This window comes from Sciurus carolinensis, chromosome 16 (genome assembly GCF_902686445.1).
Source record: "Sciurus carolinensis chromosome 16, mSciCar1.2, whole genome shotgun sequence".
NCBI classification, from domain to species: Eukaryota; Metazoa; Chordata; class Mammalia; order Rodentia; family Sciuridae; genus Sciurus; species Sciurus carolinensis.
In genome coordinates this window covers 16,476,662-16,501,332 of record NC_062228.1, presented here as the reverse complement: position 1 = coordinate 16,501,332, position 24,671 = coordinate 16,476,662, and the positions used below count along the sequence as shown (strand labels likewise).

At 43.5% G+C, this 24,671-nt stretch overlaps 1 protein-coding gene and 1 non-coding gene across 2 annotated transcripts in view; one reads left to right on the top strand and one right to left on the bottom strand.

The window, feature by feature from the left end:
* The window catches only part of Cdh3 (cadherin 3), a 44,789-nt gene that overhangs the window by 7,302 nt on the left and 12,816 nt on the right, over positions 1–24,671 (top strand). Inside the window, exons 3-8 of the mRNA XM_047530015.1 lie at positions 19,291–19,373; positions 20,693–20,818; positions 21,051–21,206; positions 21,299–21,443; positions 22,879–23,054; positions 23,711–23,839. Coding sequence (XP_047385971.1) covers positions 19,291–19,373; positions 20,693–20,818; positions 21,051–21,206; positions 21,299–21,443; positions 22,879–23,054; positions 23,711–23,839 — 815 coding nt within the window. The remainder of the gene's footprint in view (positions 1–19,290; positions 19,374–20,692; positions 20,819–21,050; positions 21,207–21,298; positions 21,444–22,878; positions 23,055–23,710; positions 23,840–24,671) is intronic.
* Positions 19,745–19,818, bottom strand: Trnaa-ugc (transfer RNA alanine (anticodon UGC)). Its single transcript has one exon. It is a non-coding gene; the product is annotated as a tRNA-Ala (tRNA).

The window sequence follows — 24,671 nt, the reverse complement described above, 5'->3', positions numbered from 1 at the left end:
TCTGACCCAAGAGCTTTGAATTCCTGTTCCCTCCCAAGGCCTCTGTTAATCACCAGAAGCTGGAGTGTGGGGGCACTTCTGTCCAGTGAGCTCTGGCCTCCTTTTAGGTTGGGGAGAGTGGGGAGGGTTCAGATACCAGGCCCATATCACTCACACTGACAGTTCTCAGCAGGCCCTGCTTCTGTTTGTTCCTCTTCTGTCTTTCCTCACCCGTCCCACCCCAACCCGGACTCTGAGTTGAGGAGTTCTATGGTCTCTGTCTCCCTTCCTCCCACTCCCCCAGCCAAATCCTGCACCCCTGTTCCGATTCTGGGTCACCTGGAGTGTCAGTGGTCTGCAGATTCCCCCAGCTACTGAAATCCCTGCCGGCTGCGGCTGCCTTGAAGCTGCTGAACTTCAAGAAGCTGGGGTCTTGCTGCTTGGGCAACGAACCCAAGTGCCTGACCCTCGGAAAGCAAGCCCAGCGGACAGATTCCTTCCCACTCCGTGCCAGCTTTGAGCTCACAACTCTGGGTCTGTCACAGTCTAACATCTGAGAAGAGGGCTCAGGGCCAGGGCCACGCAGAGAGGAGGTGGGAGGACTGGTGGGCTGCCTCCCTCACGAGGCCGTAAAGAGCCCTAACGAGGAGAGGTCTGTTTTCTCCTAGGACTGTGGTAACTTAGGGGTTAAATGGGGCGATTGGGGCTAAGACGGTGCAGTTCCAGCCTCTTCTCTTTCCCCTTAATCTCAGTGACTCCGCTTTTGCTGATTGAAGACTACATAAGAGGGCTGGGGTATAGCTCAGTTGGTAGAGTGCTTACCTCACAAGCACAATTGCCCTGGGTTCTAATCCCCAGTACCGTAAAGACTACAGCAGAGGGCTGGGAGCATAGCTCAGTGGTATCAGTGGTTTCCCATGCCCCAGGCCTTGGGTTCAATCCCCAGCAACAAAAAGAAAAAGAACCACTTAAGATTAGTTTAGAATGATATTTCTGTTACCAAGAAACCTTGAAAACCTGCACTGAATACTTGGGAAAGTAGGTTTATTTTGCCCAGGGTTCTGACCTGTGGGTCTCATTTGCTTCAGGAAGCCTCTGATTCCCTGGAATGCATCATGTACAGGAAAGCTCATACATTTCTCTAGGAAGGTTCCTCCCCCAAATTTGAGGACTGTGGCAAGGCAAGGGCCAGTCATTCTATAGATAAGCAGGAACTACCATCAGGAATTCTTCAGACTCTTGTCAACCCAGCGAGCAGCAGGGACAGGACTATGGTGTGCGTTGGGGCACTGGTAAGGCCAGAGGGGATTATAGGCCTGGCTTCTCACCCCAAACTGGCTGACCAGAGGCCTTGAGGCTTTAACTGTCCTGAGTGGGAAATGTCTCCAAGGCCCGGGAGCTCTGAGGAGGCGGGGTTCTGCTCACAGGGGCCCAGGTAGAGGACCCAGCAGCCAAGGCTGGCGGCTTGCTGACTACCTTTGCCCAGCGCGCCCCATCTTGTCATAGATTCAGGCAGGGGGAAAATAGCTGCTTGTGGGCTCTCCCACACAAGCCAGGGCAGGACTCCAGGCCCACTCCCTGCCCTCTCCCCGCGGAGTCCCTCCAGCCTGCGCTTCCCACCCGGCCTTCAGACCTGCAGTTTTCTTGTCTTTTATGGTCTTTTTCCGCTTCCAGAATTCTCCTGCATTCCCCAGCTGGGACTCAACCTCATTCCCACTGGCTTAGCCCTGCCTTTGGCTTCTGAGTCAATAGCAAGTTTAGCTGATGATCAAAATTGCCTGGGGCTTTTTATTTTTTTATCACCCCACCCCCAGACATAATATTTCCTTTTTATTAGTTGTTGATGAACCTTTATTTGTTTGTATGCGTGCTGAGAATCGAACCCAGTGCCTCACACAGGCTAGGCTAGCACTCTACCACTGAACCACAACCCTAGCCCCAATATATATTATTTCATATTGTTTATGCAGGGCTGGTTGGTGGGGATTTTCAGTTAATCTATAAAATTTGCAGTAAAATATGTGGCACTTACTATGTGAGAGGTATAGTTCTTAGCACTTTACATGTATTTAACTCATGTTATATGTGTATATAATTATGCTCATTTAATTCTCAGACACCCCTTGAGGGAGATACTATTGTTACAGTTGAGGAAACTGAGATCAGAGAGGTTAAGTCACCTACCCAAGATCCCACAGCTAAATAAGTAATAGAGTTTGGATTCAAATCTCAGCAGCCTGAGCTCTAATCACCGGATCCTGCTGCCTGTTCATAGAAGCAAATCAGAAAACGTACAATGGTTCTTCTTTTCTCCCATTCTGCTCCCTAAGGGCAAGCACAGTTAATGGTTTAATGTGAATTCTTCTAGACCTTTTTCTGCTCAAAAGACTGAAGTATGCATACAAGAATTTTAAAAGCAATTGGACTAAGTCATGCATACAAATGTTATTCTACAACTTAGTCTTTTGGGGGCAAAGGGTAAGTATGGGGGGGTACTCTTCCACTGAGTTACAACCCCAGCCCTTCTTGTTTTATTTATTTTTTATTTTTTTAATTATTTTTTTATTTTTACAGACTGCATTTTGATTCATTGTACACAAATGGAGTACATCTTTTCATTTCTATGGTTGGGCACAATGTAGATTCATACCATTTGTGTAATCATACATGTACATAGGGTAATGATGTCTGTCTCATTCCACCATCTTTCATACCCTGCACCTCCCTGAGTTTCAAAGGCTGGCCTTGAGCTTGTGATCCTCCTACCTCAGCCTCTCCAGTAACCAGGATTTTAGGTGTGCGCCAACATGCCATGGTACAACTTGCTTTTCTAACTTTGTTACAGGCATCTTTCCAGACCATGCAATACAAATCTATCTTGGTTTTAACAACTCAGCAGTCTCCTATGTAGTGAATGGACGATTATATATTTGGCCAATCCTCTATTTTTATCTTTCACAGATGTGGTGGTAGGGAGGAGTTAGCATAAAAATTGTAAAGTGTTTGGGTTTGGATTTTTAGAAATCCAACTATCGGGAATCACCTTATTAGGAAAGACTGTCATAGAAAGAAGATAGAATGAATTGTGCATCTTAACCCCGTCCAGATAAATTGAGCTTTTCTGGAGGAACAAGGCCCTTAACCAGACTGTGCTGTGAGCTTCAGATAAGGTAACTATTTCATTAAAAATCATTAGTTTCGGAGCTGGGGAGATAGCTCAGTCGGTAGAGTGCTTGCCTTGTAAGCACAAGACCCTGGGCTCGATCCCCAGCACCCAAAAAAAAAAAAAAAAAAAAAAAAAAAATCATTAGTTTTCACAGTAACCATTGTTTTATGATTTAATTATCTGTATAATGTTTCAAAAGCATTTGAAATCACCAAAAAAGATCTTTAAAATTTTCAAATTGTATTACTACAAGTAAACTACCAACTTTACTCACACTAGCATTATTTTTGTTGGTGTTAAGAGCTTGAAAACACGGCATTTAGATTTCCAAATCTAGTTAGCAAGAATTTTGCTGAACAAAAGTTGATTTCCATTCTTAAGGCAGACATTCATTTCTGATCTCATTTTCCCCCAAGAGTGACTGATGAGTTTTTCCTTAATCCCAAAGATTGCTGCTGTAGGAAACGGTCTCATACAGGCAATTGCACTGATGTGAAGGATGCATTCTGCAAAACCTCAAATAGTTCCTAAATCCCATGACTCGAGGCTTGCATTCTCATATGACCATATGTGAAGTGTAGGTGCAGGGGGTGGGGAAGCCAGGGGGTGTTTACAATTCAGTAGTCTCTCCAGTTTTGTAATTATGTGACTTTGTAAAAAAATTTTTTTTTAATTTGGGGGATTTGTATTTCTTCAAACTTCCCATATAAAACGAAGCTTGAATATTTACGGTACTATTTTATTGATTTCTTTTTTATGTGGTGCTGAGGATTGAACCCAGTGCCTCACACATGTTAGGCAAGAGCTCTACCCCTGAGCCACAACCCCAACCCATATGGCATAATTTTAAATTTCATCAGTTGCGGTTTATATAAAATATATCTATTATAATGTATAAGGTACATAATGTATAGAGTGCTTGAGCTAGGGTCTAGAGCCAGGAGACCTGGTTGAATCTGCCTACTTCCTAGCTGTGCCTCCTTGGGCAAGTTACTTAACCCCTTATGCCTCAGTTTTTCTCATCTGTAAAATGGGGGTAATAACAGGGATCTCATATAGCTGAAGTGAGGGTTAAATGAATTAGTATATGAGACAGCATTAGTGAGTAGATCAATGTCAGGAGTTAATGGTAGTAGCAATAGTAGTACTTTAACAGCCGGAATAGTTTGTATGCATATTTCTTTTGACTGAATTCCTAGAAGTGAAACTGCTGGATCAAAGAACTTTCATTCAACACTTATCGAATACCTACTTTGTACCAGGCACTGTGCTAGGTGTTGGGATACAGTGATAAGCAAATTCTAACAGTCTTTGTACATTATACAGACTCGTGGGGGAGATGGACAATTAGATAATCATCAGTAGGCATATAATCATAAGTTGTACCTAATTCCATGGGGGAAAGTTACACATGGCTTTTCAACAGGGAATACTGATCCACTTTGCAAGGGCAGAGGGAGAGTTCCCCTGAGAAAGTAACTTTTGGATCCAGAGCTGAGAGATACTAAGAGTTAACTGGGTAAAACTGTAGTGGGAATACAAGAAGACACTGTTCCAGACAAGGAATAATGTGTGCAAAAGCTCTATGATAGGGTGTTCGTGGTACATTTAAGAAGAGGACAGCTAGCTCAGCCATTTGGGAAGCTAAGGCAGGAGTATCACAAGTTCAAGGTCAGCAACTTAGTGAGACCCTGCCTCAAAATGAAAAATAAAAGGACTGGGGTTGGAGCTCAGTGGTTAAAGTGCCCTGGGGAGAAAAAAAGAAGAGGAGGAAGAAGAAGAGCAGGAGTAGCAGCAGCAGGAGCAATGTGGCCAGGAACTGGAGATTGGAATTGCATAGTAAAGGTTTTTGTTGTTATCCTAAGAACAATGGCACGCCATTGGTGAGTTTCAAACAATGTACTACACTAATGCATTTTTTTTTAATCTTTCTAAATGGAGATTTTTGCATTTAGACTGGTGATGTCATATGTACTGGGGCGGTGGGGATAGAAGTAGAAAAGTCTAAGTCTTGATGGTTGACTGGTAAGAGGAGATGTAAGGGAGGAATGGTCAACTAACCAAATGCCAGGCATTGTGCTAAATATTAACTCATTTAACTGAGGTAGATATTATCATCATCATTACCATTTCATAGCTGTGCAAATAGGTCCAGAGAGATCAGCAAACTTACTTGTCCAAAGTCAGTGTGGAACTGAAATTTGAGCCCAGACATTCTGACTCCAACTCTGGGCTGCTTCCGATGCCCAGATTTTAGGCTTGAGCAGCTGAGTGCATGATATACTGTTGGAGGGTGGGGGAAATGTTAGAAAAAGACCATATTTGTGCTAAGGTTAAAAAAGTTCAAGAGTTTGGTTTTTGACATATTGATTTCAAGAGATCTTTAAAGCAGCCAAAGGGAGATATTGAACAGACAGAAACATGTGTTAGAGGAAAGATCTGGACATTTGAAATTTTGATATTTCTGTAATTTAAAGTGCCACCAAAGAGCCATAACCAATTTACCTATGAGAAATAAATGACAGAATCAAGAATGTAAAACAAATTGCCTTCACAAGACTGATTCCTAGAAACTGCTGCAGTGGACATGATGGGTAGATTGGAAGTAAGGAATGTAGATTTTTTAGTTCACCAGGTGATTTTGTCAGCTATGTTCGTGAATCATTACTCGGTGACAGCATTAAGTCATTGTGAAGAGCTAGACGTACAGAAAGGAATAGACTTGGGTACGGGAATGTAGCTGTTTTGCTTTTTAAATCACTGTCCCTAGGTTTTGTTTTTGTTTTTGTTTTGTGTTGGGAATGAACCAAGGGGTACTTAACCACTGAGCCACATTCTTAGCCCTTTTTATCTGTTATTTTGAGACAGGGTCTCACTAAGTTGCTGAGGCTGGATTTGAACTTGCAATTCTCAGCCTCCTGAGTCACTGGGATTACAGGTGTGTCCCACCGTGCCCAACCCTAGTTTTTAGTACTTCACTTCAGCACATCTTGGCTCATTTTAGAGACTGGACATTGCCAGACATGGGGGCACACACCTGTAATCCCAACAACTCCAGAGGCTGAGGCAGAAGGATTGCAAGTTCAAGGCCAGCCTCAGCAACTTAGCAACTTAGTGAGACCCTGTCCCAAAGTAAAAAATAAAAAGATCTGGGTATGTGGGGATATGGCTCGGTGGTTAAGTGCCACTACGTTTAATCCCTAGTACCAAAAAAGAAGAAGAAGAAGAAGAAGAAGAAGAAGAAGAAGAAGAAGGGAGACTAGACATTAACAAGGGCTTACATTTATTGATAAAGTGCTTACTGTTAAACAGTTGAAAAATAAAGTGACTTACCCAAGGCTGCAGGGGTAATGTGCAACATTTTAACCCATCAAACCCTTTATTGCTATCCCTGATGCCCCAGGTTGATCACTAGGATCTCTCTGATGAGGATGGGAGGCAGGGAGGCAGACAACAAACCTCAGGCTGAGCTTTGACTCAGTTGTGTTCCAAAGAGTGCTGTGGAGTGTAGCCTGTCCTTGGCTTATCTATGAGGATTAAAGGGGAGGAGCCAGCCTCCAAGGGTAAGGAAGAACCTGAGCCATATAGCTCTTTCCAGAGAGCTTTGCCAAGTCCCACTCCTTCACAGGTGGACCTGTGGCATTGCTTCCTAGTAATGCAGCTACCTCCTCTTCTTGGGCGGGTTGTAGAAGTGCTCCAAATTTGAGGGTCTCAAACACCTCATCGGCCCTATTTGCGAAATTAGGTCAGTGCAGAGATGGGGGGCCCACTGTCCTGGAGCTTGTCCTCTTTGTGAAGTCACTGCTGCAGGGGCAGCTACTGCTTCAACTCCAGCAGGTACTCTACTCTTTAACCTCCCTTCATGAGGGAGATCTGGTGGTGAGGAACCCTGGTGAAAGCTCCAGAAGCCTTGCCCCCTCTGAAGTGCACCCACGACTCTTATCAGGCGCTTGTGGAGCTGCCTCTCCACAAACTAGATGGCTGAAGAAATGGGCCTCCCGGCATGCCCTGGGGTGACTCGGGAGCCAATCAAAAGGCATTGAGCCCCTGGAGGTCCCAGCATGCATTACGCCGGCAGGCGCCCCCAGCATGCTTTGCTGCCCTGTGGCCTCTTCCTATTGGTCCCCAGAGATCGGTCCTGCTCCCCGCCAGCCCTCTTCGCCTTCCTTTGCCCAGAAGATGCTTGGTGGTCGGGGAGAGCCATCCTGCCTTTCTGGTACCAGAGCTTAGCCCCATTTCTTCTCATTTGTACAAGTATAAAACTATTAATATTTTATGTTATAATTGTCAGGCTCATCCTAAAAAATGGCTGCTTTATGGACTGGGGTTGTGGCTCAGTGGTAGAGTGCTTGCCTAGCACGTGTGAGGCACTGGGTTGGATCCTCAGCACCACATAAAAAATAGAGGCATTGTGTCCATTTACAGCTAAAAATAAATATTTTTTAAAAATGGCTGTTTTATGACCTGTTTTTTTCCCCCGCTACACAGCATTATTTTTCCCGGGTAGGTTTTCTTTTACGACATTTAGAGCTATAGATTAGACGTTTGAATGACTGTAGCATGGCATGATTTCGGTATTCTGTTGAAAGGTTATTGAGACTTTTTTTCCCCTTCTAATTAAGCAGTAGTAATGAAGATCTTTCAGGTATGATTTTGTCCCATCTGGGATGATTTCAGGTGCGCTGTCTGGATCAGAGGACTTATTTAAAGCTTCTTACTTGCCAAGAATGCCAATTTGCATTCTTCCCTGCTCCTGACAATATATAGCAGCGACTGGTTCCCAACTATTCCATAGCACTTGACCTTTTAATTAGTATTTATTAGTAAGTTAATTTTTCCCTCTATATAGTTTTACTTAGGAAAGTGCCAGCATCATCATTTTTGTTGTTGTTTTGTTTTGCTTGTATTTTCGTATTTTGGTACTAGGAATTGAACCTGGTGGCACTTAACCACTGAACCACATCCCAGTCCTGTTTTTGTATTTTATTTAGAATCAGAGTCTTACTGAGTTGCTTATGGCCTCCCTAGGTTGCTGACACTGACTTTGAACTTATGATCCCCCTGCCTCAGCCTCTTAAGCCACTGGAATTACAGGTGTGCGCCACCAGCCCAACCAGAATATTGAGTCAATCCCTATACTTTCCCTCTGTGCCTTCTTATACCAGTCCATTAACAGACGGTAGTAACAGCTATAAGGAAATGTTTGTTTGCTTTATAAGCTGGATATGTCTCTAAACCAAGTTAGAATAGAGATATCTTAGGCAATCTCTCCTTCCAGTTTCTAAATTGCCTTTGACCACGATGTGGTCGAGCTGATGTCACTTTTTTCCTTCTAGTCTGAATGCCCAGGGGTCAGCAAGGAAACTGGTCAAGACTATCCACTTGATGGACATTTTATCCCCCAAAAGATAGATTGTTTTATTTTGCCAGGATATCCAATAGGGTTGGACATTGGAACTATATAGCACCTTCATATTGTGACTAAGACAAATTTCTGGCTTTCAAGGAGTTTCTTTGGGAGTTTAGAGGGATTCAGGAAATTCCAACCTAAAAGCAGACATAGAACATAAGAGGATGAGTTCTCAGTTCAGTGTCCATCAATTCTTATAAATCTGTCTTTAGGAAAAAAAAAAAAAAAAAACTTTATATTTTCAACAGCTCGAATATCCCAGAGCCTGGACTCTTGCCCTAGTTTTATAGTGGCATCCTGTTCAGGATGCAAGGCTACCCTTAATAGGATGGGCTTTGGAGAGGAGCTTTGAGCCTAATCAGGGACTACTGGTTCCACTGGATGTCTTCTTTATAGTGCAGATACACAGAGCTCTGATTTGTTAGTTAATTTCTCTTGAATCAGACTTGGGCATTACTGATTTATTTTCCCCCTTTCCCACCAGTATTCTTTCAGCTCAGTCCTGAAAGTTGCCAGTTTATATTGGTAAAGCAGGTACCTCTTCCTCAGGTTCATTGACTTGGTGATTCACAATCCCTGTGGGGGAAACAGACTAAGGCGGTAAAACGACTTTGTCTGAGGGCCCAGGTGGGTATGAAGTAAGAGCTGTGTTTAGGTCTTTGTTTTCCAGACTTGAAGTCTGAACTGTTGCCCACATGCTCATCAGTGGCCATCAACTCACCTCAGAAAGAGTTTGACACAAGCCCATTCATGCTCCCATGACTTGGCCAAGATGCGTGGCCTTGGGAAGCTGCAGTCAGGAACAGGAATCAGCTTACTTCACTGGCTATTAGAAGATGAGGCAGAGGAAGGATGAGTGATGATGAGACCTGGTTTCGGATCAATTTCATTTTGAAAGCATTACAAAGCCAGTGGTGCCAGGAAGCATCTAGGAAGTTGTAATGATCTGCCCCAGGGCTTAGCTGTTCACCAACCCATCTCTCCTGCACAGCTTACAGAGAAAACTACTCATGTTCCTACAGGTGCCCCAGCAAGTTTCCTTAGAAAGGTCAGCATTTCTGTGAGATCTCCATTTTCTGCCTCCCCCAGTAAACCACAGAGCACCCTACAGAATAGCCCTTTCTAGCTGCAGACTGAGCAGGCTCCTTGCTATTTTGTTTGGTCCTGTGCATCTGTCTCTTCTTTTGATGCTTCATCCATCAGGCAAAGTTAATTCCTGTAACTATAGCTAATTCCTTCCCAGACTAGGAGAGTTTCTCTGTGGTGTAGAAAGAGGCCACAACTTGAACTCAGAAACCTAGGATAATTGTGCATAAACTAATGGTAACTTGGGTTAATGGTTTACTCTGGAACAGGCACAGTGCTTAATGCTATGCAAACACTGTCTTGTTACCCCAGTAACCTTATGCGGTGTGTATTACTATTCCCATTTTCCAGATGACAAAACAGAGCTTCCATAAGCTTACACAATTTGACCAACCATATAGTAGGTAAGTAGCATTCTGTGGATTGGAACCCAAGTTTTTGGACTCTAGATCCCTGCCTTCAGAATTGAAGCCTGGTCCTGCTATAGGGCCTTATATACTTTGCTTCTCTGAGGCGACTTCCTGAGGCTGTTCAATCCCTGGCAGCTTCTTGTTTCCTAAATTGTCAGATTGAAAACAGTAATATCTACTTTGCAGGTTATTTCATGAGGATTCAGGCAGGAAAACACTTAGCTGGGTGTCTTGGGCAGAGTGGGTGTTTGAAACTTGTTTTTGCCTGCCTGGACTGTGCCCTTTGGTTGTGTTCTGTATCTAACCAAATGCAGGTTAAAGATGATAGGACCAACCACCTGGCACGCCTGGAATACACAGCCTGTGTGGGAGGCACCGACATCCACAATCATAGTACGTGACTACTGGATTCTCCTTGATACTGGCATTTTCCCTTCTAAGAATAGATGGAGAGCCCAGATACTATGCTACAGATGCTTGGAACGATATAATAGTGGAAATGTGCCGAGAGACAAGGTAGTGGGGTATATTTTACACTCCTGGGGAGCAGATTTTATAGACAGCAGGAAGAGGATTTCTGAGTTACCGGCATCTTGAGGAAGTTGCAGCTCCTAGAGTTTTGGGGTTTAGGGCTTCTGAGTAATAGGGGAGTCATTAGCCTCCTGCGGGGTAACTCAGTAGGAGAGGATTGGAGAGCTCAGGAGAGTTGACAGAATCATCTGGCTAGTCTTCTGCTGACTAGAGACCTTCCCTTAGGAAAAGGACTGTTTTAAAGATGGAAAAAGAGTTAATTTGTTATCAGTGTTTGAATAGCTAATGCAGTCACAATGGTCATATTTGAAAGGGTGCATGGTAAAAGGTCTCATCCCTGTCTGTCATCGGTCACTTTGGTTCATCCACCCACAAGTTCAGTTTCTTGGGTTGCCTTTCAGAGGTATTTTTTTGAATACTGTTTAAAATACAAATGTTAACATATTAGCATAGAATACATTGCTGTACACCTTTACGTTTTTTTTTTTTTCAGTACTGGGGATTGAACCCGGGAGCACTCAACCACCTAGTCACATCCTGAACCCATTCTATTTTTTATTTTGAGTTAGGGTCTTGCTAAGTTGCTTAGGGCTTCACTAAGTTGCTGAGGCTGGTCTTGAGCATGTGATCTTCCTGCCTCAACCTCCTAAGTTGCTAGAATTACAGATGTGTAATCTACATCTTTAAAAAAAAATAATAATTGCCATAGAGATCTTTTTTTTTCCCCTGCTTTACAAAAAGACTTTATTTGCAAAAACAGCTACCAGCCCACAGACCAGTTTATTGACCATTGCTCTAAAAAGATAAAAACTCCTGTCCCTTGAAGAACACTTACACAAATGTTTATAGCACCTCCGTTCATTGTAATCCCAAATTAGTAACAGCTCAAATTCTTACGACTGGTAAATGGATAAGCCAGTGGCGCATTTGTCTGAATTATAGAACATTACTCAGCAATGAAAAAGAATAAACTATTGCTATATAAAACAACTTGGCATAATTTCCAAGGCATTATGCTGCAAAAAAAGAAAAAAAAAGCCTATGTCAAAAGATTATAGACTTTATGATACAATATTCTTGAAAAGAACAATTACAGTGTGAAGTGATCAGTAGTCCAGGGTGAGTAGGGAGTATGATGGCAATACACGAATGAGCTTTGGGGGATGATGGGATTGTTCTGTGTCCTGATTGTGGCAGTGGTTGTATGAATCTGTAGCTGTCTTAACATTTATAGAACTATACACCCCCCAAACAGGCAATTTTTTAATATGATTATTTACCAAAAATATCCATTTTATTTTAAAAATATCACCACTTTGTGCCTCTTTCTTTACTACCTAATCTCTCCTTTTGTTATAGAGATCTTTTCATGTCAGTAGGGAATAGGACCTACCTCATCTTTTATAGCACTTTTTTAAAATGACTGCTTAGTATTTCTTTGCATAGATGACATAACACAAGCTAAACAGTTCCTTGTTGATGGGCATTTAGGTTTCCTCTGAATTGTTGCTTTTACTATAGAGGTTGATTAGTGTGGTAGAAACCTGTGGGAAAGCGATTTTGGAGTATCTTATAAGACTTGAGAGATACTTGAGGGTAGATCTTTTTGTTCCCAACCTGTCCCTGGCATCTTGGAGAATGTTATAGGGCCCCAGGAACCACTGGCCTCAGAGCCGCAGTTTCCTCACATGACAGGTAGATGATGCTGCATGAGTCTGGGGTTTGCAAGTTCATGCTTTTAGGTTTCCTCTTGTGTGATACTGATGATAGCTTTGTGAAATCTTATTTCCATCTTTCAAATGTGAGACTGTAACTTCCTCATAGGTTAATCCCAGCCACTTGGAAGGCTGAGGCAAGAAGATTGCAAGTCTGAGGCCTGCCTGGGTGACTTAGTGAGACCCTGTATCAAAGTGAAAGAGAAAGGGTAGGGGTGGAGCCTGGCGGTGGAGTGTAGCATGTGCAAAGCTGATTGCAATCCCCAGTACTGCAGGGAAAACTGAGTTCCACGTCAACATGTCAGTGCTTTCAACTAACAGAGTTTTTAAAATATAGGGAAAAGAACACCTCAAGTTTATCACATGCCTAAGGCATGGAAGTATTAGACTCCCTAACACATTTTTGAGGTGCATTTTACATGGTTTCTTTTTTTTTTTTTTTTTTTTGCTTTGTTTACATTTTTTATTTTGAGACAGGGTCTCGCTGAGTTACTGAAGACCTTGCTAAATTGCTGAGGCTGGCCTTGAATTTATGATCCTCCTGTCTCAGCCTCCTGAGTCCCTGGGATTAAACCAGTGTGCCACCATGCCCAAAGTTTACATGGTTTCTTAGCATAGCTTTAAGTAACACTGAAGCACCTAGTGAATGTAGGTGTTTCCTTTATTCTTCTCTTAATCTTTTTATTACATCAAGAAGAAAGTGTGTGTGTTCCTACTACATCTTGAACAAATTCTCAATAACTTTTTAATAACATGTTTTTCTTTCTTTCAAGACAAGGAAAAACAGATCTCAGTTTCAAAGCTTCAGCAAACAATTGATTCTGGAGCCCAGAGAATTCAAGTACCTTACCTAGGATCACCCATCAGTGCCTGCATAAGACTGGGGGTCCCTGTCTCCCTGAGTCATACCAACAGGAGACCCTTCCAAAATGCTGTTCATATACCAGTCACTTCACATCAGCCTTTTATGTTTATTCTAACAACCCTACAAGGAGGTATTATTATTATTACCCCCAAGTTTAGTGCTTTTTTCCAGATATCACACTGCCTTACTTGGCATCTAAACAACAGTCTGTTAGCCAGGCTTGGTGATATATGCCTGTAATCCCAGCAGTTCAGGAGGCTGAGGCAGGAGGATCACAAGTTCAAAGCCAGCCTCAGCAATTTAGCAAGGCCCTAAGCATCTTAGAACCTGTCTCTGAATAAAATATAAAAAAGGGGTAGGAATGTGGTTCAGTGGTTAAGCATCCCTGGTTCAATCCCAGTACCAAAACAAAACAAAAAGAAATAAGTAGAGAATGGGAACAAGTGATGGGAAGTGGAGGGAAGATTAAAATCCCTTAGACACATCAGAAAGACAGTGTGACCATAGTGGTTAAGGAAATGACTCAGGTTTCATTGTCTAGCTATGTACCTTTAATGAACTTGTTTAGCCTCTCAGTTTCCTAATCTAGAAAATACACATTCAAATATTTCTCATAGTCAGGTATGGTGGCACACGACTATAATCTCATGAATCTGGAGGCTGAGGCAGGAGGATCACAAGTAACTTAGACTCTGTCTCAAAAAGGAAAAAAAAAAAAAAAAAAAAACGGTTTGGGGGCATAACTCAGTGGTCGGGTGCTCCAGGTTCAATCCCTAATACAACACACACAAAAAAACAAAATTGTCTTTGTAGATGGGCGCAGTGGACAGCACTACCTATAATCCCAGTGATTTAGGAGGCTGACACAGGATGATCACAAGTTTGAGTAACTTAGTGAGACCCTGTCTCAACATAAAAAAGACTGGGGATGCAACTCATTGGTAAAGTGACCCTGGGTTCAATCACCAGCACACACAAAAAATCATTTATATAGTTATATGTGTGTGTGTGTGTGTGTGTGTGTGTGTGTGTGTGTGTGTACATGCATACACATACCTTTCAGATGTGTTTTTCAGTATATATGTGTGTTTTCGATATATATGTTTTCCTTCATAGGTTGCTTGGTAAAGATTGAATAAGTGTGTATGTTACCTATTGGTAGTTCATGAGGGAAGGAATTCTTGACTCTTGAGTCTGTGACATATTTTCTAGGGCTGCCATATCAAAGTACCTGGGTGAGTGGCTTAAACAGAAATTTATTTCTCACAATTTTAGAAGCTAAAAGTCTAAAATCATGGGAAGGTTGGTTTCTTTTGAGGGCCCCTCCTTTGTTTGAATATGGCCACTTTTTATGTTTTGACTTGGTCTTTCCCTTGTACTATCTGTGTCCCCGTTTCCTCTCCTAAGGACACCAGGCATAGTAAATTAGGGCCCACTCTGAAGACCTCCTTTTAGCTTCATTACCTCTTTAAAAACAAACCCTATCTATTTTCAACCAGGCACCATGGTACATGCCTGGAATGCCAGCTGCCAGGGAGACTAAGACAGGAGGATTGTAACTTTGTGGCCAGCCTTGGCAAATTAGTGAGATGCGGTCTCAAAATAAAAGGGTGGGAGATGTAGCTCAGTGGTAGAGCAACCAGCGTTCTTCAATCCCCGGTACCAGGAGTGGGGGAAGACCCTATCTTCATATATAGTCATGTGTAAGGTACTGGGAGTTAGGACCTCAACATGTGGATGTGGGAGGTGGAGATCATGAGAGTTTATGATAAGAGAAAACTTGGGCCTATTCAAAAATTAAGAAAATTTTTCGCAGGTAGTCACAGTCAAGCAGTTAGGGTGCCAGACTTAGAAATAAGTTGTAATCTGGGCTGGGCTTGTAGCTCAGTGGTGGAGAGTTTGTCTTGCACATGTGAGCCCTTGGGTTCTATCTTCAGGACCACATAAAAATGTTAATAAATAAAATAAAGGTATTGTGTCTATCTACTACTAAAGATATTTTTTAAAAATACTTTTAAAAGTTTTTTTTTTTTTTTTTTTTTTTGGTGCTGGGGATCGAACCCAGGCCTTGTGCTTACAAGGCAAGCACTCTACCAACTGAGCTATCTCCCCAGCCCCTAAAAAGTATTTTTTTAAAAATAAATAAGTTGTAATCATTGGGAAGGTTCATTTTCCTCTAGTCTCTTTTCTGAGCCTTTGTTACACATACTATATACGTAGCTCTGCATCCTTTGTTTTTCACTTTACAGCATAAGAACTTCCCTTTGCATAACTGGGTAAGTCCATGTAGTGAGCACCCCTTTGATATTTAACTTTTGCCCTGTATTTAAGATGGTTTAACCTTTGTCACTTATTATTCCTGGTCTTTCTAGATTTAAGGCCAAACAAGATTCCTCAGATGAGACTACAGAGGTGTGTCTCAAGGTAAAGACATGGCTGCACTGGGGATCTCATGGCTCCTGGGACTCTCTGAAGTGGAATCAGGGCTAGATCCCTTTTTCCCTTCTTCCCACTGGCCAAGCATGTCACAACCTAGGACTCCTCACTGGGGACGTCGTCAAGGAGGCAGGGCTGGTCTCTAAGCAATCTTCCCTTTCGCACAGGCACATTCCAGCCTTCCCTCAGAGGATCCTGCCTGGGTGTGTGAGCTCGTGGGCTCTGGGGGCTGGCACTGAGCTCTAAGGAGCAGAAGGAAGCTCTTCATCGTCCTTAGGCACCTCTGTCAGCTCCATTCACAACCCTGCTCCAAAACACAGGCAGTGTCTGTCCTTCTTTTACCTAGATAAGTTTTGCCTCTTTATGAGCTATAAGTGGATGGAAATATACTAATGGATACCAGAACATATCACCTCAAAATATGCATCTTTGACATAAATATCAAGAAGTGCCTAACTGGAGAAGAGTTCTTTTCTACCCACCCACCCCCACCTTTCTACCTAGTGACAGGATATAAATTCTCCTTTACTAGAGACAGCTCTTATCAGCTGATAGACTGCTCCAGAGGATTCTGCAAATCTGGCTCCATTCATTTACTCTCATGTGTTTACTGTCCCATAATTTCCTCCCTCTGGAAGCCTGGAACTGCTTTCCTTTGTCTTGTCATCTCTGAAATTTATTGTTCTTCGTTGCCGGTGCTGTATAAACCAGAGTTCTAAACTACCTTTCACTGAGGCTCTGCCCATGTATTATATACTGCACACATGAATAACTTTTGTTTTTGTTGTTGCTCTTGTTAATCTGTCTTTTATTATAGGGGTCTGTCTTGACTGGGGCCCTCTGAGGGTTGAAGAGAAATGATATTTCTTTCTTTTCAAACAATACATATGTCCTCAATTGGATCTGGTTTCAATTATTCAACAATATATGTGTTAGAGTCACCCATATTTGGTGTTCTCATAGTTGATTTATTTCAAAATGCGATGATACCACAGTGTCTCTCTCCATCCTACCTTGATGAACATTTACTATTTACAGTTTTTAGCTGTTATGAATAGTGCTTCAATAAACATTGTCAGTCTTTTGGCACATGTACATGTACTTGGGTCTGTATCTCAGAGTAGAATTGCTAAATCTTCAGAAATGTACACACTTAATTTCGATACATATTAACAGAATTTTTTCAAAAGATTGTCCCATTTTACGCACCTGTGTCAGACTTGTACCCCTTTTGTGTGTGTGGTAAAATATCCAAAACATAAAATTTAGCATTTTATGCTGGGCACAGTGGTACATGCCTGTAATCCCAGCAATTTAGGAGGTCGAGGCAGAAAGATCTCAAGTTAAAAAGGCAATTTAGTGAGTCCCTGTCTCAAAAAATAAAAAGGGCTGAGGATGTAGCTCAGAGGTAAAGTGCCCCTGGGTTTAATCCCTAGCACTGCCGAGAGAGAGAGGTGGGTGGGTGGGGGACAAAACATGTTATACCCTTATTGGGGAATATAATCCAGACTTTAAGAGGAATGAAGTTCTGACATGCAAGAATATCAATAAATCTTGAAAACATTGTGCTGGGCCTGGGGATGTAGTCCATGTTGGAGAACATGCTTAGCAGGCACAGGGCCATGGGTTCAACCTCAGCACCAAAAACAAAACAAAATTATGCTGAGAATTTCTAGTCATGCTAACTCTCCATTGGACTTTTGTGTGTTGGGGGTGGGGGTGCCGGGGATTGAGCCCATGGCCTCACGCATGCTGGACAAATGCTGTCCCACCAGGCTACACCCCAAGCTCTACACTGACTTTTGGATGAAAGGCCAAACTGTTTTCCGCCTTGGCTGCACCATTTCACATTCCCACAAGCAATGTGTGAGGGTTCCAATTTCTCCACATTCTTGCCAAGACTTGTTATTTTCCTTCATTTTTTTTTAATAGCCATCCAAGAGGGTATGAAGTGGTATCTCATTATGACTTTGATTTGCATTTCCCTAGTGACTAATGATATTTAGTATCTTTTAATGTACTTGTTTATCTTGGAAGAAATGTCTTTTCAAGTCCTTCGTCTTTTTTTTTTTTTTAATTAGGTTGTTTTACGGTGTTGAGTTTTAGGAGTTCTTTATCTATTCTGGAATTAATCTTTTAAAATTCTACTTTTTATATTATATTTTTTAAAATACTTTGTCATGTTCAAATTACTTTTATAATTAAAATCTCAGCCATGTACAGTGGTACACACCTGTACTCCCAGCTACTTAGGAAGCAGAGGCAGGAGGATTGAAAGTTGAGAGACCGCCTGTTCAGTTTAGCGAGACCCTGTCTGAAAACAAAATTTAAAATGGGCTGGGGATGTAGCTCAGTGGTGGCGTGCCCCTGGTTCAATTCCCAGTACTGGGAGAGGGGGACCTTTCTCTTTTTTATTAGGAAAAATATTTTTAAGCTGGGCACAGTGGTACATGCCTGTGATCCTAGCTGCTTGGGAAGTCAAGACAGAAGGATCACAAGTTTGAGACAAGTTAGTGAGACCCTATCTCAAAATTAAAAGGGCTAGGATATAGCTCAGTGATAGAGTGTCCCTGGGTTCAATGCCCAGTACAATTCTAATACTGAGGGAGGAAAAAAAAAAGATATTTAATCCAAATGATAAGTTTTCCAAACAGGACATTTGAATGACCCAGGGACAGTAATATCCTTGTTATGCTGCAGCCTAGCAAAACTATGAGTACTGGGCAAGATCTGGGTTCCTATGAGGCCCAGGGTGGGTACCCTGGCAGTTTCCCTGATTTTTTTGGCTCCAAGGAAGGGCAGTTGCTCAGGTTACTATTGGCCAAAAGTCCTTGGTTGCTAAAGCCATTGTGAGTCAAGCTAACCCTACAGAGAAGGTGGCTTGATCATCAGCCACCCGCTGTGAGCATGAATTTTCTCATCTTTGAAAAGGGCTAATACCTACCTAGGTAGGGTTATTATAAGGATAAAACAGGCCCAGTCTCTGGTGACTGGTTAGTTGTTTTTCTTTTTAAATTGTGGTACTGGGGATTGAACCCAGGGCCCCAAGCATGCTAGGCAAGTGCTCTACCACCAAGCAACATCCCCAGCCCTTTCTTGTATTTATATTTTTAAATTTCGAGACAGGGTCTTGCTAAACTGCCCAGGCTGGCCTCAAACTTGTGATCCTCCTGTCCCAGCCTCCAGAGTCACTGATTATAGGCATGAGCCACCATACCTGGCTCAGTGTTTCAAGGATGGTCTAGTAGGGGAAATTCAGAAGGGGTATGACAAACTGAAACAATCAGAGGTTGACCAGAGTGATCTGTGGGCAACAGCATGATGATGTGTATTGTGTGTAGAGAGAAAATCTTCTACCTCTAACTATGACTTCCAGTCACCCCTATGTTTCACAGGCCTGTCCAGGACTAATATCACTCAATGTCTATAATCTTGGTTCTCTGGCCTCGTGATCAAAGAGGGATTTGACCCACAAACTGACCATGAAAGGCCCTCCCTCTTGAGACCTAACACGGAAGCCCTATCTGGAGTTGACATTAGTCACACTGCTGGTCAGAGAAAGTAAGGCAAGTCCCCACCTGCAGCACTTGGTAACAGTCCTTGATCCAGTCAGGCGACCCTTGTCAGGTCTCGTTTCCCTCGAGTGGCTTCTAGGGTTGTTCTAATGCCTTCTTTTTCCTTCCCCTCTGTAGCTTTCCCGGGCTGCCCTGAGGAAGAACTGGCCTTGCTCGGCACTGATGACGACGTCACTGTGCTGAACAGGGGAGCAGTCCAGGTAAAGCGCCAGTCCTCCTGCAGGACAAAGGGGAGTTCTCCACGGAGGCCCAGATGGCTGCTAGTCAGGAGTCCTCGGCTGCTACGGCTGCTATGAGCATTAGGACAGAGCTGAGCGGGGAAGTGATTGCAGCTGCCCATTAGGGACACCAGAGAGTCGGGCCAGGGGCCCTTGAAAAGCTACCTACACAGTGAATACAGTGCCGTGGGATTCCTCTCCCCGCTCCCTTCCCTTCTTTCCTGTATCATCCAGGTTAACCCCAAGTAAAGGTTATTCCATGCACCATTGCAAGCCCATGAGTCTCTAGGAAGGTGGACCTGAGGTGCCTGGCCACACTTCTTAGTTTCTTTTTTTTTTTTTTTTTTTTTTTTTTGCGGTGCTGGGGATTGAACCCAGGGCCTTGTGCTTGCAAGGCAAGCACTCTACCAACTGAGCTACATCCCCAGCCCCTTCTTAGTTTCTTTTAACCTTTTGATTAGCTAATATAACCCCATGATTAAAATCTTTTAAAAATATTTTAAAACTAACATTGAACACTCTCACTTTGTCTCCATCTGTCCAAAGCAGCCCTCCCCCCAACACACACACACACACACACACACACACACACACAAACACAAACACACACACACACATCACAAGAGAAAACACGGATAACCACTGTGGGCAGGTTCTTACCCTCCAGAGTTTACTTCTGTATGTCATGTATTTCTTTTCAATATTATACTTAGATAGGTTATATGTTTGTGTATATACAGATACAAAATGTTTTTCTTTTTATGCAAAAATTAACATTATTCACACATCTGTACTTTCTTTTTGCATTCAACAGTATATTAAATCAGTACAATGCCAGTCCCTATCCCACAGATAACCACTGTTATTAGTTTCTTCTGTATCCTCCCAGACATTATCTGTATTGAGAAAATATGAACATCAGGTCTTATTTTCCTATCCCCTTACACAAAAGATAGAATGGTGTTTGGAACATATTTAGCATTCTGTTTGTTAAATAAAATAAAATTCTAAACCATATTAAGCTGTCTGTTCTTTAATCTTTTAACAGTATATATCAAAAAGTTTTCCTTGTCAGCTTAAAGAACATCTTCATTCCTCCTTTTTAGAGTTGTGTAATATTCCGCTGCATAGGTGTGTTGTAGTGTATGGTCACCTCTACAACTGGACGTTTAGATTATTTCCAAGTTTCCTTGTGCAGTAGTCCCATCTAGACCCCTCTCCTGGCTCGTAACTCCTATGGGTAAGAGGCTGTTGGGAGTGTTCCAGTTCTTTCCTCATCCAGGGGGCTTCTCTCCTTTCAGGAAAGGAAAGCATTGAAGATCTCCCAATCCAAACGCATCTTACGAAGACGCAAGAGAGAATGGGTGGTCCCACCAATATCTATCCCTGAGAATGGCAAGGGTCCCTTCCCCCAGAGGCTAAATCAGGTATGACTGTGTCTTCCCCCTTGAAGCCATTGGTGACTGCAGAGAGCTCCATCCAAAGGCCTGAATGTGAGGTTTCTTGCCACTGAGTTCTGGGACCTGCAGGGGAAAGTCCCTGTCTTGGAAGCAGATTCTAATGAGGCTGTGCCCCTCCCCAACCTTGCCACAGAAGATCCTTTGCTATAGTCATGAGGTATTTGTCACTTTGTCAGCTGCCATTTTCTTTTGCTTCCAGCTCAAATCTAATAAAGACAGGGGCACCAAGATTTTCTACAGCATCACAGGGCCTGGAGCAGATAGCCCCCCTGAGGGTGTCTTCACCATAGAGAAGGAGACAGGCTGGTTGTTATTGAATAAGCCACTGGACCGGGAAAAGATCGCCAAGTATGAGGCAAGTAGCCTTTAGTGTCCTGTCAGAAGGAGAGCCCAGAGCCCCGGCGGGCAGGGTGGGATCAGGTTGATCGTTGATCTCTGTACCCACAGCTTTTTGGCCATGCTGTGTCAGAGAATGGTGCTTCAGTGGAAGAGCCCATGAACATCTCCATCATCGTGACCGACCAGAATGACCACAAGCCCAACTTCACCCAAGCTGTCTTCAGAGGGAACGTCTTGGAGGGCGTACTCCCTGGTAAGAGGATTGGGGAAGAAACTGCTGTGGGTTTGCTAGGCCCGGACCTAGCTTTGGGTCAACTTCTAGAACCATCTGGAAGTTAGTCCACACCCTCAAATATCAGAAGACCCCACCACTCCTGATTTCCTTGTTGGTGCATCAGAAAATAATATCAACCTTGAAGAATTATGAAAATTAGAAATAACACCTGCAGCTAGGAGTGTAGCTCAGTGGGGCTTAGCATACACAAAGTCCTGGGTTTCATCTCCAAAACTAAAGGAAAAGAAAAGAAAAATAACTTGTACTTGCTGTTATATTCAACAGAGCATCCGACATGAAATCCTTTTTTCATTTCCCCACTTGTACTAAGGATTGAATCCGGAGCCTCTACCACTGAGCCAGACCCTCAGCCCAACCCACCTTTTTTTTTTTATTTTTGAGACAGGGTCTTGCTGAGTTGCCTCAGCTGACCTCAAGCTTGTGATCCTCCTACTTCAGCCTTGACACTTGACATAAAGTTCTTTAGCCAAGGCAGCTACAAGGAAAGGAGCCAGGGTTGGAAGGTGTTAGCACGTGGCTTAGGGAGAACAAAAGTAAATTGCCAGGGCTGGAAAAGAGGGTGGTGGGGGACCAGGAAGAGGAAGTAGATGCCTTTTCATGTGTGTGTAGTGCTGGGGATTAAAGTGCTTGCATATTAATAACCCCAAGACAGGCACTCCCTGGGGGAGGGGGTTGTGAGTTGATTAGACAGACAATAACAAATTCCCAAAATAAAAAGCCTTGAACAAGGGGCTGGGGTTGTGGCTCAGTGGTAGAACGCTTGCCTAGCATGTGTGAGGCACTGGGTTCGATCCTTAGCACCACATAAAAATAAAGTTAAAAAAAAAAAAGTCTTAAACAAAATGAAATCTCTTTTTTTCCTTCCTCATACTTAAGACTTTTAGGAACACTCAATCTAAATTGGCATGGTGCTTCCAAAGGTTAGAGGCCTATGTTTTTTCTGTCTTATTCTGCTCTTTTGGCCTTTGTTCTCAAAGTTACTATAATGACTGCTGAAGTGTAGCCATTACATCTGGAAGGAGGTGAGAGGTAGGAAGAACAAGTCCATATTTGTAAAAACATTTCTCCCAAAGTTGTATGTCCCATTTTATCAAACTTAATTCTCTCGTTCACAGGAAGGTGCCCAAGGGATGGGAAATACCCTTTGTTCCATTTTTGTTTTTGTTTTTGTTTTTGTTTTTGTTTTTAAGACTGCCTATGCCCAGGCTAAAATGAGAATGGCATTTCCAAGACAGAAGGAAAGAATGGGAAAGGGGCGCCAGACTAACAGACTTGTCACCAAGTAGATAGGTCCAAGTCAGTGAGCACGGAGGAAACTCGAGTTCCGAAAGTGGGCAAGGCAGGAATTGGACCTGGGAGGAAAAGGTTCTCACTCATCCCTCCTCCTCTCCAGGTACTTCAGTGATGCAGGTGACAGCCACGGATGAGGATGATGCCATCAACACCTACAACGGGGTGGTCGCCTACTCCATCCATAGCCAGGAACCAAAGGACCCGCATGACCTCATGTTCACTGTCCACCGGAGCACAGGCACCATCAGTGTCATTTCCAGTGGCCTGGACCGTGAGGTGAAGAGCCCTGAGGGAAAGCGCTGCCAACCTAGGTGTGCCCAGGCTGGGCCCTCACTCTCAGAGCAGGCACTCCTGTCCCTGTCCCCGAGGTCAAGGCAGAACAGTGGGGACCCAAGTCGGCTGGCTGCCTGCTACGGTGTTCACACATTGATGTCCCAAGCTCCCTTGGGTCAGTGGCCTGCTGCCAAACAACCTCTTTGACTCTCCTCTGAGGATGAGGAGGTAGCTATAAAATGAAGACTTTTGATATTTTCTGAAGGTTTTCTCATTTCCTCTTGGAATGGTTCACTTAGCGTGCACATTGCCTAGATCTGTCCCTCGTGTGCCACAAAGTAGAATTAGCTCCGTGGATATTGGAGTTGCCTTCTGTTTCCTAATTAATATCTTTGCCCAAATCCCTGCTCAAAGCTCCCACAGTGGAGCAGCTGAGGGCTGGGGCTCAGGAGAACTGCTGCAGCCTCAGGCTCCTGCCCGGGCGCTGCCCTCTGCTTCTGTTCCTTCTGGTAAGTGAGGGTGGGACAAGGGGCCACGAGTACTGTGAGAGGAGCACGTCTCTCTTCATACCCGCTCAAGGCTTTGCCTCCGGAGCCCAGGTGAGGGACTCCTCAGACTAGACTAACGGTGGGCTCCTCTTCCCCTTCCTTTCTCCCCAGAAAGTCCCTGAATACACACTGACCATCCAGGCCACAGACATGGACGGGGACGGCTCCACCACCACAGCCGTGGCAATAGTGGAAATCCTTGATGCCAACGACAACGCTCCTGTGTTTGACCCCCAGAAGGTAACACCCATTCTTCTTTCTTCCTTCATCATAATACAGGACTAAGGTTTTTCCTCTCATAAAGCTTTGAAACCAGCCTACGTTGCTTCAAGTCCTTGCCTCACTTCCTGGCTGTGTGACCTTAGGCAAGCTACTAACCCTCTCTGCTCCCGTTTTTAGATCTGTGAAGTGGAGACAATGATCATACATGCTGCACTGTCCTGAGTTGCACATGAAATGATCTATGTACAGTTTTTAACACAGTCCTGGCAAAATAAGTGCTGCAGATGAAAATCTTTGTTGATATGAAAACTTACTTTCCTTTGAATCTACATCTCCTCACCTTCCCCCAGTGAAGAGTACATCTCCAGTGACAGAGGACTCAGGGCCATTCAGGGTGACATGCCCCACCCCTTCCATTTGTAGATAGCTGTGACTACTAACATTATTTAGACTGATTAAAAATTTGTTCTGGGGGCTGGGAGTGTAGTTTAGTGGTAGAGCACTTTCTTAGCATGCATAAGTTCCTGGGATTGATCCCAGCACCCCAAAAAACTTTTTTTGTTCTGAGGAGCTGATTTTCTAGTCTTTACCCGTCCTAGAACCTCCAAAAACCTTCTGTCCATTTCCCCAACACAAACAGGCTCCTACCCTTGTCATCTTTCTTCTAAACTATTGATCTCAGCTAGATAGGTGACTATACCCAGCAGGGACTTGGACACCCTGACCAGTGAGATTCTGGAGCATCAGGCTCCTGGGAGGAGAAAAAGCAGGCCAGCCCAAGGTTGGTGTGGTCTGTCCTGGCAGCTGTTAAGCTGATGCTTGGGAAATTCTGTGTGCCCTGGAAACCTGT